This window comes from Culex quinquefasciatus, chromosome 1 (genome assembly GCF_015732765.1).
Source record: "Culex quinquefasciatus strain JHB chromosome 1, VPISU_Cqui_1.0_pri_paternal, whole genome shotgun sequence".
Classification (NCBI taxonomy): Eukaryota; Metazoa; Arthropoda; class Insecta; order Diptera; family Culicidae; genus Culex; species Culex quinquefasciatus.
In genome coordinates this window covers 45,470,214-45,482,451 of record NC_051861.1, presented here as the reverse complement: position 1 = coordinate 45,482,451, position 12,238 = coordinate 45,470,214, and the positions used below count along the sequence as shown (strand labels likewise).

The 12,238-nt window shown below is 43.5% G+C and overlaps 1 protein-coding gene across 1 annotated transcript in view; it reads left to right on the top strand.

Annotated features, from left to right (window-relative positions):
• Window positions 1–10,522, top strand: part of LOC6041357 (calcium-activated chloride channel regulator 1) — a 105,354-nt gene extending 94,832 nt beyond the window's left edge. The window contains exons 2-3 of the mRNA XM_001850579.2: window positions 5,985–8,028; window positions 8,094–10,522. Coding sequence (XP_001850631.2) covers window positions 5,985–8,028; window positions 8,094–9,652 — 3,603 coding nt within the window. The 3' untranslated portion in view covers window positions 9,653–10,522. The remainder of the gene's footprint in view (window positions 1–5,984; window positions 8,029–8,093) is intronic.
• The last annotated feature ends 1,716 nt before the right edge of the window (window positions 10,523–12,238 follow it).

The following is a 12,238-nucleotide window of genomic DNA, read 5'->3' as shown; positions in this document are numbered from 1 at the left end:
TGGACTGGCACACGTACCAGTAGATTCCGTGGAATTCCCCCTCGCGTCGTGGTTGATGAACGACGGGCAGTAGCTCCCATGTGTCAGGTTCAAGGGCCACGAACCACTCAAGAGTTCAAATGCCGCCCTACCAGCACCGGCAGTCGGTGCCTTAAGAAAATAAACAATCATTCCCAGCCCATTCTCAGGAGGTTCGTCGCTTCTTCTCCATCTTCTTGGTTATGATTCTAAGGTGGGCAATATGCTCATCTGGAGAGCGCGCCCGGCTCATCTCTTAACCACCTGTTGCTGTTATTTCTGGAAGGGGGGGGGATCCTCTCCTTAGCTTCTATTCGTGACCATACCCGACATTGTGTGGCCGTTTGTTCAGCGGCAGCGGCAGCATGAATGAAAGTGACGGCCCAGACTGCTACCACAGCTCGTAATTCTACGGAAAATGTGCGTCCAAAGGCGATTCTGAGGGTGCACCCAGAGAAAACATAACCTTTAGGAGCAGAGACTCTATCTAAACGACCGTTTGTGAGATCATATCGAATATCTTGTGGGTTGCACCAACAAACTTTCGATTAGGGCAAAGGAAAGAACAAAATTTGAGCCGAAGACCCTCAAGGGTCAGGTTCCGTTGAGGATGCAATATGTTGTTGCGCCTGATGTTGTTCTCATGTTGGTATGTTTTCACGGTGTAATCCGGTATTTTATTCAGGGGGTTTGTTTGCTTAGTTCGGAGCGGGCCAAGAATAGACGCAAAGAGGACGAACCCGTGAGAAATGAAAATATGGGAATCCGACAATATAATGTCATATGGAGCGCGCAAGAGTCGAGTAGAGTCGAGCATAATGGGCCCTCTAATGGGGTCTCTCAATGGCAGCGCGGTCCTGCTACAACCAGACCAGACCAGACAGGCAGCAGCAATAGAAGGGTACCTGGTCGACAGTCGGTGAAGTCGTCATTGCCATTCGTGGTCTCGTTGTCGTGATTCAATGAGCGAGATACAGCAGCAGTCATGATGGCATTGCTTAGCTTCAGCAGCAGTCGTAGTAGTTCTCAAGCTCGTCAATAGGCCGGAGCAGATTCAGGTCAATTTAAATGTGAACGAGTAGTGGTTCAGAGCGACGGGGGAGTTGGAGTTGGTGGTGATGTGTACTTGTTTCATTCCAGGTTTTGTGCCATTCTTGGGTATAGAAGCGGGAACATCATCACAATCAACATTATCTTTGTGATTGCCAACGGTACCATCGGACTGACTGTTAAATAGATGGATGTCATTAAATTAGTTTTCATCTCGGTCTAGAGATTTCTCCAAATTTGTCTAATTGCTTGAAATTGTAACATTTATATTTTTGATTTGGCTAAAAAAAATCGGGGACAAACAACGATAACGTTATGATTCGAAATACAGACACTTAGTACCATATTATTTTTGTTATAGCTGGCAAAAAATCATGTAATAAGTTGGAAATGTAAAAATATCATCAGGATATAGTATAAATAGTCAGTTTAAAGGGAATGCATGCAAAATATGTCTTTTCTAACAATTTTTCATCAGAATTTAAAAATTAAAATGACTTGTTGTGCTTCGAATCCCGGACACTGATAAGAGCTGATTCGAAATCCGGACACTTTTGCTTCGAATTCCGGACAGTCGATTTTACTTATGAATAGCACAAATTTGGACTGAAATGTTAGTGAATGGCATTCTTTAGGTCTCAAATAAGCTGTTAACATCAAAACAGCGCTAACTAACATTCCCGTCCCTTAAAATCGAGATCTACAAACTGACATGGCGGGCGCCGTTGGTGGCCAATGACTGTTAACTATTCGCAACTGCTGTTGATAAGGGAAACACCACTAAATCGTCGAAGCCTATGATCAGTAGTGCTGAAAGGATATTACGGTTCTGTTCAGCAACGGAGGGGCAACCATGGGTGATCTCTCATGCTCATGCTCATGCTCAAATAAGCTGTTAACATCAAAACAATTGATAGTTTATATAAAAAATGGCTAGAATTTAAGGAAATCAAAACCACTAATTTCAGCTTTGCCTTCCCGGTGCTTCGGACGCCTATGAAATATTTCCATTGAAATGTTTCGCATTTTTGTTAAACTTATAATTTTATTTTCTTTAATTGTTTCGGCATTAACTTCAGCGTTCAAACAATCTTTAAATGAAAGTTGATGTTAGAATTCATCAAATAACACAGTTTTGACATTCATAATGCAAACTTATATCCAAATAATTGATAAAGCAAGTTGAAGTGTCCGGGTTTCGAAGCGTCCGGGAATTCGAATCATGACGTTATAAAAATAATTATTCGAAAATCTTTCAAAGGAATTTTCTGATCCATTTGGTTTCTTGAAATAAAATAAAATTTTAACATAATTATGAGAGCAATCAAGAATAGAATTACGCGCTAAAATTTATTGTCCAATTTTTTGATGAGCAAAATTTTAAAATATTAAAAAGAAAGGTTTTTTATTCTTTTTATTTTCTATGTTTTACGAATTCAAAAAAGGCAAATTATGAGATATGGTTCAGATTTATAAGTTAAAAAGGCGTAAATATGACCTTGTAATGAAAGAGTATTAGCTCAATTTTAGTTGTTAAAGTGGCATTACACCAAAAAAATGGATCACTTAAGTGGCCATATCTCGAGACAGGGTTGCCAGATCTTCAATGTTTTGGACTCGTTGGAAAGGTCTTTTGATTACCTAATCAACGATGGGTTAGATAGTGGATCCGGACATAGTTTACATAGATTTAAGTGAGATCCGGCTTCCAAAAAGTACATCAATATCACTTAACGGGCCATATCTCGAGACAGGGTTGCCAGATCTTCAATGTTTTAGGCTCGTTGGAAAGGTCTTTTGATAACCTAACCAACGATGGGTCGAATGGAGGACCCGGACCTAGTTTACATACATTTAAGTGAGATCCGGATATATGTGAAAACACATTTTTATACATAACTTTTGAACTACTTATCGAAACTTCAATCTGTGTAAAACTCGATCTATGGGACCCTAAACCAAGTCGAATGCAACATGTTCGGGTCAAATCGGTTCAGCCAGTGCCTAGAACATGAGCTAGTTTGTTGGTCACACACATACACACACACAGACATTTGTTCAGTTTTCGATTCTGAGTCGATATGTATACATGAAGGTGGGTCTACGATGTTTTTATACAAAGTTCATTTTTAGAGCAGGAATATAGCCTTACCTCAGTGAGGAAGGCAAAAAAGCATGTGAGATTTAAAAGTATTTCTTGAAGGTTTTGTACATGTTAAAATATTCTACGAAACGCAGATAATTGATTGTACATTTCCAGCCAAATTGCTTTATTCCACAAAATAAAAAAAGAACATTATTAAAAATTAAAAAAAAAACTCAAAAAGCTAAAGCTTTAAAAAAAATCTACGTAAAATGTATTTAAATAACGATGATCAAGTTGAATTCAGTGTGAGGAAACTAAGAAATATTTTCTCAAATATTTTGATTGTATAAACTATGCGAAAAGGTGCAAGCCAAATTTTTAGCGCCAGCTTGAATTTAAAAGAGGAGATCCAGCACTGTAAACGCTGAAAACATCTTAAAGGTGTTTTTCTTTAAACTCAAAATTTCTTCATTTGTAAAAGTCTAATTGTTAAGAGAAATCCATATGGGACCACCCTAACGAAATTGTCCAAATATATGTTTTTACATGTAATTTGGCCCACTGAAACTGAACCTGCCCTCAGAATTGAGCCAAATTGTCAACAAATCGATCTTTGGTAATATTTTGGGTTTAAATGATAATTTCTCATGAATATTTTAAGGATGTATCCCAAAAATTTTTGAAGGAAGATTTTCAAAATCACTCTAATCGTGAACCAACCGAATTTTCAACCAAACCAAAAGTTGCCCCTTTCCATTTGCAACAGTTCTTCCCAAGACACCAATGCTCCAAAACTTTACAATTTTTCGGAAAATCAATTTTGCACTTTAGCTTTTTAAAACGTGTCTGAGCTGAGATTTTTTTTTAAATTTTTTTTGGACTTCGAAATCGAACAGTTTGTTTAGGTTTCATAACCCTGGGAAGAATTAAATTAAGCCTTTGTTTTTATCTAACAATACATCGGTAACTATGAACCCTTTGTGAAGTTTTCCGATTTTTCAATTGCGACATTTTCAATTATTCAGAATTATTCAAATATTGAACTATAAAGCAATTTATTATTGGAAATACATTATAAGATTATCCAAATATCATAAAATAATTGAAACATTCAACAATTGGGTACCCTGTGTCAATTTTTATGTACAACGGTAAAAAACACGGTTAAAAACCATTTCTGATCTTTTTTTTTCATTTTAACTCAAAAAAAAAATTTACAAGACAACATTTTTTCGATGGATCAACTATGGTCCCCTTGGAACGAGCTGTCAAGTAGGAGCTTTGCTGTCAAGAAGGACCGCGAGGTTAATTTTTCAAAATTGATTTAAAAATCCATTTTAAACTCTTTGTGGTCGTACAAAAGGTCATTGTACTCAGAAAAATAAGCTTTATCGCTGTAAACAAAAATATCAGCAATCTAAGCTTCATTTTAGGACCCAATTAAGTCTTGTTTGGTTCTTAGCATATTGAGTTTCAAAACGTGATCGTCGTCGTCAATACATTTTAACCATCGACCTTCATCGCAAACATCTGTGGCTCATTAGCGAGCGCATGCTTTCTAGAAAAGGTAGTACCAATCAACCATCACGTTGCACGCAGGCAACGCGCCAGGATCGATCTCCGAGCTCCTCGCACAACATCGATAACCAAGCCCGTTCAGCTGCGTGAAAATTACACACCCGTTCAACCGGTGAAGGAAGATGAAGAAAGTGCGTCGTGTGCTCCCCAAACAAGAGAGATTTCCAACAAAAAAAATCAGACCCCCAAATTACCCGGAATTGCTCGAGAGCACCACGCGTGTGCCACCTGCCCAGGATCGGTTGGCCACGCTTATGTTAATTAAACACAAAATACAAGTTTACTCACTGCGCCGAGGAACTCCAGAGGGGAAACCCACAACTCGTTGGCCACCTTGCACCCCAAAAACCAGTTTTCACTTTACTGCTGATGATCTTCCAACTGCATCTCTGACGTACTGTATTTTGGCGGGGTTTCGTATGTGCCTGAGACCTCACACTACACTCAGAGGGGTGTAACTACTCTTGGGTCGGCCTCGACAGCTGCTGCCGTTAATAGCAGATTTTACTGCCAAATTTGACCTCCTGAGAGAAGAGCCCACATTTGCGCTCGGATCTGGGCCTAATGGAGTTTCTACTTTTGCAGCATCCGCCGCGAGTTGTAACTATTGGGGCCCCAAAGATGGAGATTCGCTCGTCCGCGGGCGGGGGTAGATCATCAAATTCTCTTCTACCTCTACACACATGGACGCCGAAGCGGCACAAATATCGGTCATTTCGAAAATTTTCGCACAATTAAAATTACTCAACGTACCGTTGATGATGGCGCGACGTTCTCGTTTTGGAGCGATCTTCTTCTTGGAGACGATGTCCAATGAAAATCTGAAAACGGAGAGCGACGATGATGCTTTTTAATTACAGCCCCAAAGTCACATCATCATCGATCAAATTCCCTTTTTCGGAGCTCGCGCCACCGTTTTTCCACCAAATTAAATTCCTCCCCAAAAAAAAAAAATGCGTGGTCGATCCTACTCGTAGAGATGCTGTCCCAAACTCCAAAGATCGATTTATTATTTCGAAATCAATCATTTCTCACCGTACTCCTCGTAGGTCGGTGCGCGGCAGCTCTTCACGGGCCACTCTAAAAATCAATTTCCTCGTTGTTTTCAGCGGCCGTTTCTTCAATTAACAGTTGCACTTGAAACGCCGACTCTCGAGACGATCCTAGAAACAAACTCTTACCCCGCGAGACCGACCGTGAGAAAACGCAACTAGAAACTAATTATTTTCTTTCTTGTCTCTTGCTCTTCCAGATCATGCTAACATCTGCCTCGCAGTACCTGTTCTCGGCTCTGGACGGGCGGGTGTACTTTGGCGAAATCTCCGTAGTTCTGCCGGCCCGCTGGCCCAACTCGTGCATCCCGTACAACCAGACGAGAACTTCGGCGGGAGGCGACAGGGCGGACGTCACGATTCGGTCGCACACCCGCGGGGAGTCGTTGATCTGGACGGATCAGTATGCCGGATGTGGCGAGCCGGGAGATCAGATCTACATCGATTCCGAGGTCTTGGGGAGGGACACGATCGGGCGGGAGTTTGTCCGCGAGTGGGCCAAGTATCGGTATGGAGTGTTTGATGAGATCGGGTATGACAAGGATCCGGTTTATCCGAGGTGCTACATCAACGACGATCATGAGGTCAAGCTGACTGGGTGTTCGGACGCGCCTGTGAATGATCATGGACTCTGCGGAAGTCCGACATCGGCGCCCATGCCTTACAATATCAGCGATATTCTCGATCGTAATGCACGTACCAGTATCATGTTCGCAGCGGAAGCTCCATCCGTAGCGATGTTCTGCGACGAAGGTACCCACAATCGGTACGCCCCTTCCAAGCACAACCAAATGTGTGATCGTCGTAGCACCCTGGACGTGATCCTCAAACACCCAGACTTTGCCAGCGAAAGCCCAATCGCCGTGAACCCCTCTGTGATCATCAACACCACGCCCAAGTTCAGTTACAAAACCCGCAAATCGACTCGCTACGTGATCATCATTGACGAAACGCTCGACATGCAACTGCGCGAGTCCTGGAGCTTCCTGCGAAGCGCTATCCGTAAATGGGTCGTGTACGACCTCCCAGCCAACACCGAAATCGGAATGGTCCTCGCGAACGACACCGCCACCGAGAAGATGCTCCAAATATCGTCCCTCCACCAACAAGAGAACAAAGACCTCGTAGCGTCCTTCATCCCTTACTCTCCAAGTGATTCACGACAACCGGCTTGCCTAACCTGTGCCATATCGGACGCGATCAGCATGCTGAACGAGCGAACCCGCCAGCACGGGTCCGCCAACTCCGTCATCATGGTCATAGCGCCCGGTATGGACTTCTCCATCGATCACAAATCGCTAGCAAATGCGGCACGTGCCTCCAAGATCCGCATCACTACGATCAACTATCCCAACGTGATCCGACGTCAACCGCTGGACGCCCTGGCCCACGGCACCGGTGGCGCTGCCTTCTCCGTGTTCGAGTGCAAGTATAACGGAGAGAAGACCTACCTGACGACCTACTTCGAACTCACCAACGTCCTGTTCAACGTCGGAAAACTCTACTACGAAGGCAACACCAACGATCTTCCCGTAGAAATCTACCGCAAAGAGCTCGTCGACGTGATCGACGATTCCAACCAGATTTCCAAGCGCACCAGCCGCACCGTCACCGGCAGCTTCATGCTGGACTCCTTCATGGGACCCCCCGCTTACTTTTTCGTTTACATCCACAACCCGGAGAACCCACTGATCACCAACCTCAAACTGACCAGCCCCAACGGAAACGTCTACACGTCGCGCAGCGACGCTCGCTCCCTCGTAAAGCAACTCATGATCTCGGCGGTCCTCAACGAAACCGGCACCTGGACGTACACGATCGACCGGTTCAACGGAAACCCCCAACCGCACTACGTTCAGGTCATCGCCACCCCCCGCTCCAAGTACGCTCCGGTCATCCAGGCGCGCTCCTGGATTCACCAGAGCCGATCCGGCGGACCTCCGATCATCTACGCCGAAGTGAAAAAGGGAGACCTCCCGGTCAGCTCCGCCCTGGTCGAAGTGACCGTCACCCGCCCGGACAAGGTTTGCCAAGCGGGCACCGGTATGGTAACGGAGTGCCGAGAAAAGCTGAAGCTGCTCGACACGGGTGCCGGCGATCCGGACATTACGAAGGGCGATGGAGTCTACTCGCGGTACTTTAACGCGGAAGAGTTTGGCGGCGCCGGGGCGTACCAGTTCGAGGTGACCGTGAGTGACAATGGGAACACGGCGTACTCGCTATCGGAGAGTGCCAGCTATGGAGGTGAGTTCGCTTATTTTTTTACCTTATATGAATGTAAACTAATCAATCATCTCTTTTGTTTTCAGTGAACCCAACCAACTCGAAACGTTGCTGCGGAAGTGCGATCACGATCCCGTTGAAGCAACCGCTGACGCCGTTCCAGCGAACGCTCCAGCCGATGACCGTGTTCGTAACGCTAGATCAACTCAACGACGAGAACCGACGGCTGGTGGGTCGCATCAGCGATCTCAGCGCTGACGTCGAAGGCAGGAAGGTTCGCCTCGGTTGGACGTCTCCGGATATGGGCGGGAAAACGGTCGCTCGGTACGAGGTCAAATACGCCACCACGATTAAGGACATTGTGGACAACTTCGACACAGCGGCAGTGCTGTGGCATCACGATAATCCGTTGACCTACTCGATTGGTGATGATAGTACGTTTACAATGAACATTACCCACGAGCCTCATTTGATCGGGCAGATCTTGTACTTTGCCGTGAGACCGTATTCGAAGCTTACAAAGGATGCTGAACCGGGACCGATTTCGAACTATGTTCGAGTGTTTGTCCCGAAGCCAAAGCCGACCACGATGTACCCTTCTTCCAGTTCAAGCGGAACAGAGAGTTACGACTCGATTTGGTCCTCGTACGATGGTATCAACAAGCACCACGATGGAATGGACATCATTCCGAGGATCGCCAAAACCATGGACCTCGGTCTAGAGTTGCTACTTCCGATAATTGCCGGAGTTATCCTGCTGCTAGCGCTCATCGTGGTCTACTGCTACTTCTGCGTTGTCAAGAAGCGTCACGATACCCACGACGACGAGCAGAAGAAGCCAATCAAGTCGTTCAAAAGTGATCACAAGCTGTCGAACAGTCACAGCGTGATCGTCACTGCCGGAAATGCATCCTCACCGTCGTCAAACTCCACCACTTCATCTTCATCCTCCCCAAACCACGCAAACCACCATCCGCACATGCCAAATTCAGTGTCCTACGACATGAACCTCAACGATCACCAAACAGTTGGAATACCGACGATTTACAGCATCGACGACGAAATGATGCTCGCCAAGAAGCGATACAGCACGATGGGACCAACCCACCCGATGGAACAACAGCTTATCGAAGAACTGAAGCAACAGCAGCACATCATCGACTCCCAGTCGTTCCTCGTCCCAACCAGCAACAACAACAACTGCGCCGTCAGCATCATCTCCACCGCGTCCAACAACACCACGCTTACCCGTACCTACAACCCCAATCCGACGATCCCCGGAGGTCGTACCCTTAGCCCTTACGAATCCTGGTCCGCGACGCAACTTCTCCAAGAGCACGATCACCATCACCCACACCACCAACCAACCCTAATGGACGACCTTGTAGACAACAACGTACCCCAGCAGTTCTACCAAACCCAGCCGCACTCCCAGCACGATCAGATGTCCCTGCTAAACAACAATCACCTGCACGAAAGCACCCCGCCGGTCCCACCCCTGCCAATCTACACCACGTCCAACAGCAACAACGGCGGTTACATCCCCTCAAACCACGGCTCCAACAGCAGTCTCGGAACGGCGACGCAAAACGGAAGCATCAGCGGAACCGACACCAAGAAGCGACGCAACGTGACCATGGTCTAAGGTGACCCCCTTTCCCGGTCGCTGGGGCAAGTGGGTACATTACCCGCTTTAGTGCAAGAAGCGAGGGAAGCTACAGATTTGGATTTCTGAATTGTTTTTATTTACATGCTTTTCAATCAAATCGAGCTAGTCAAATTGGATAAAATTTTAATTTAAAAAAGAGACCTTTATTCGATTTCTACGATTTCCTAAGAAGAGGCCAGCATTGTGTCAAGTAAATTTACGTTTTAACCTTCGTTAGTTTTTATACAAACTATTGTTTATATTTTATTATTTGTAAAAAGTAACCCCCCAAATCGATAAAACAATCTTTTAGATAGGCGAGAAGCAAGAAAACGGTAAATTGCAAACGTGAGAGCATTTATAGAACTATATTATTAGAAGTGTAAGTGGAAGAATGAAATCCTAAGATTAGTGAGGCGCGGACACGAAGCCAGAGTATCTATAGATTTAGTAGCATTACGAACAATTTGAGCGCACCGTCAACCCTTCGCCGGGTGAAACCTGCTGTAAACTAAATAAAAATCCTGAACTACCAACCTACAAACAAACCTGTGGCATTCAATATTTATTGTGTAACTGTGTAAGAAGAATAGAAAACACTATGGATGGACTGGATTGCGATGTTTCAGTCCAAGTTTATGAGCTTAAGGCTTTAGTGGTTAAGAAATTGTGATGTTTGAACTTATGTAATACTTAATAGTATTATAATAAACAAACTGGAGTGACCAAGTGGTGTGCTGTATAATGAAACGGATAAGAATGTGTAATGAACTATTTTTCAACCGAAAGATGCGAAAAATCTCATTAGCCTGTAAGCTGTAAATATGTTTTAAAACAAATGGAAATAAATGAAAATGTCAATTCAAATCATTTTTTACTTTAGAAATTGAGAAAACAAATGTTATCAATCTAGATGCGTTCTTAGCTACAAACGACTATTTACAAATTCAAAAGCACTATTCTACAAAAACACGCTATAATAGTCCTTGTAATAAGAATTCAGTTACTCACTAATTACTCAAACATAATAAAATTTAAATCATAGTTTTGCTTAAACATGATAAGCATCCAAGGTAATCGAAGTTCACGCCCGTGTTAGGGAAGCGCTTCCTAGGTGGTACATTTATACATTCTTTGTCCTGGAAGTTTACGTCGGCTTATGGGAAGTGCTCACTTTGCTTGAAAGTTGAAAATATTTTAAAACTTTGGCCTTTTTAATAGCTATAAACAATTCGGCTGTTGTAAAAAGTTTGATAGCACAGCTAAACTTTGAATAGAATGGTGCATAATACTTGGTACTTGGTGATAATACTTGATTACGCAGTAGAGAACCTGGAGCTTATTAATAATTAATCAATAATTAATTATTAAAAGGCTCCAGGTTCTCTACTACACCATCAAATAAATAACTCGGATTGAACAAAAAAAAATCAACTCAAGTCCATTTTCTGTCCCGTACAAAACAGCTTAATGGCACGGTAGGCTCTGTTTCAGGTTCATGTCTCCGCTATTATTTCTACCTTGCCATCTATGAATTGAACTTAAAAATTAGTTTTAAGTCAGTGATGCGAAATCAACTGGGGTTTTAAAGTGTTTTTGCAGATTTTTCAGTTTTATTGCTTAAAAAGCATATAAAACGATCTGAAAACAAGAAATGAAAAATGCTAGAAAAAATGTTTTGTAAAGCTATTCAAATTTTTAGGCATTATAAATCAAATTCTCGAAAGCTCGGAAAAATTCGTCATTTTTTAGCGCCGCTCGTTTTAGAGAACCAGGAGCCCAAGCGTTTGAACTTAATATATTAACACTTGTGGACCCCAACGAGATCAAAAAAGTTGGAAATGCAACTTCACCGGTTCTTTAAACACTTGGAATAAACATTGGAAATGCCTTTTTAATTGTAACATGAGTTAGGCGCATCTGTTTTAGATCTATCTTGTTGTAGGTGATTCTCGACATTCTTCCTGATCGAATGCATTAAAGTTAATCCCAATCGGTTGAGTTTTCGCCGAGATACAGCCGGATGAAATTGCATTTCCAACTTTTTTGACCCCCTTGCTGCTTCGCGTAAGTTTTGACCCCGTCGGTGCTACAAGTGTTAATGTATATTAATAAGCTCCCGGTCTCGCTCCCGGTTCTCCAGCTCTTTTAATTTTTATTCAAGATTCTGTTACATTCAACCCCCAGTCCGACGACGCCCAGTCCCACACTGAAAATACGTCACACTTTTTATTCAAGTGCCTAAACACATGAATGATTGAATAAAGCCACATCATTAGGTTTTACAGCGTGACGTCACGAGCGCACACGAACACACATTTTTACTGAGACACACGTGTAAAAAATGTAAACAGTGCAGCCAAGCTGTCAAATTTCTAACCTCAAAACCGAGTCAGCGTAAAACCTAATATCGCTCTGTTATAAATTATTTCATGGCCAATCACCGAAATTTCCAGTGTTTTGCGATTGATATTTGAGTGCTCTGTACAGCAGGGCCAGATCATGAGCGAAACACTTCGATGCGCTGTGGGAGTTTTGCTCAGTTTCGATTTGTTTCGAAAGGAGGGAGGGGGGTCAAAAATG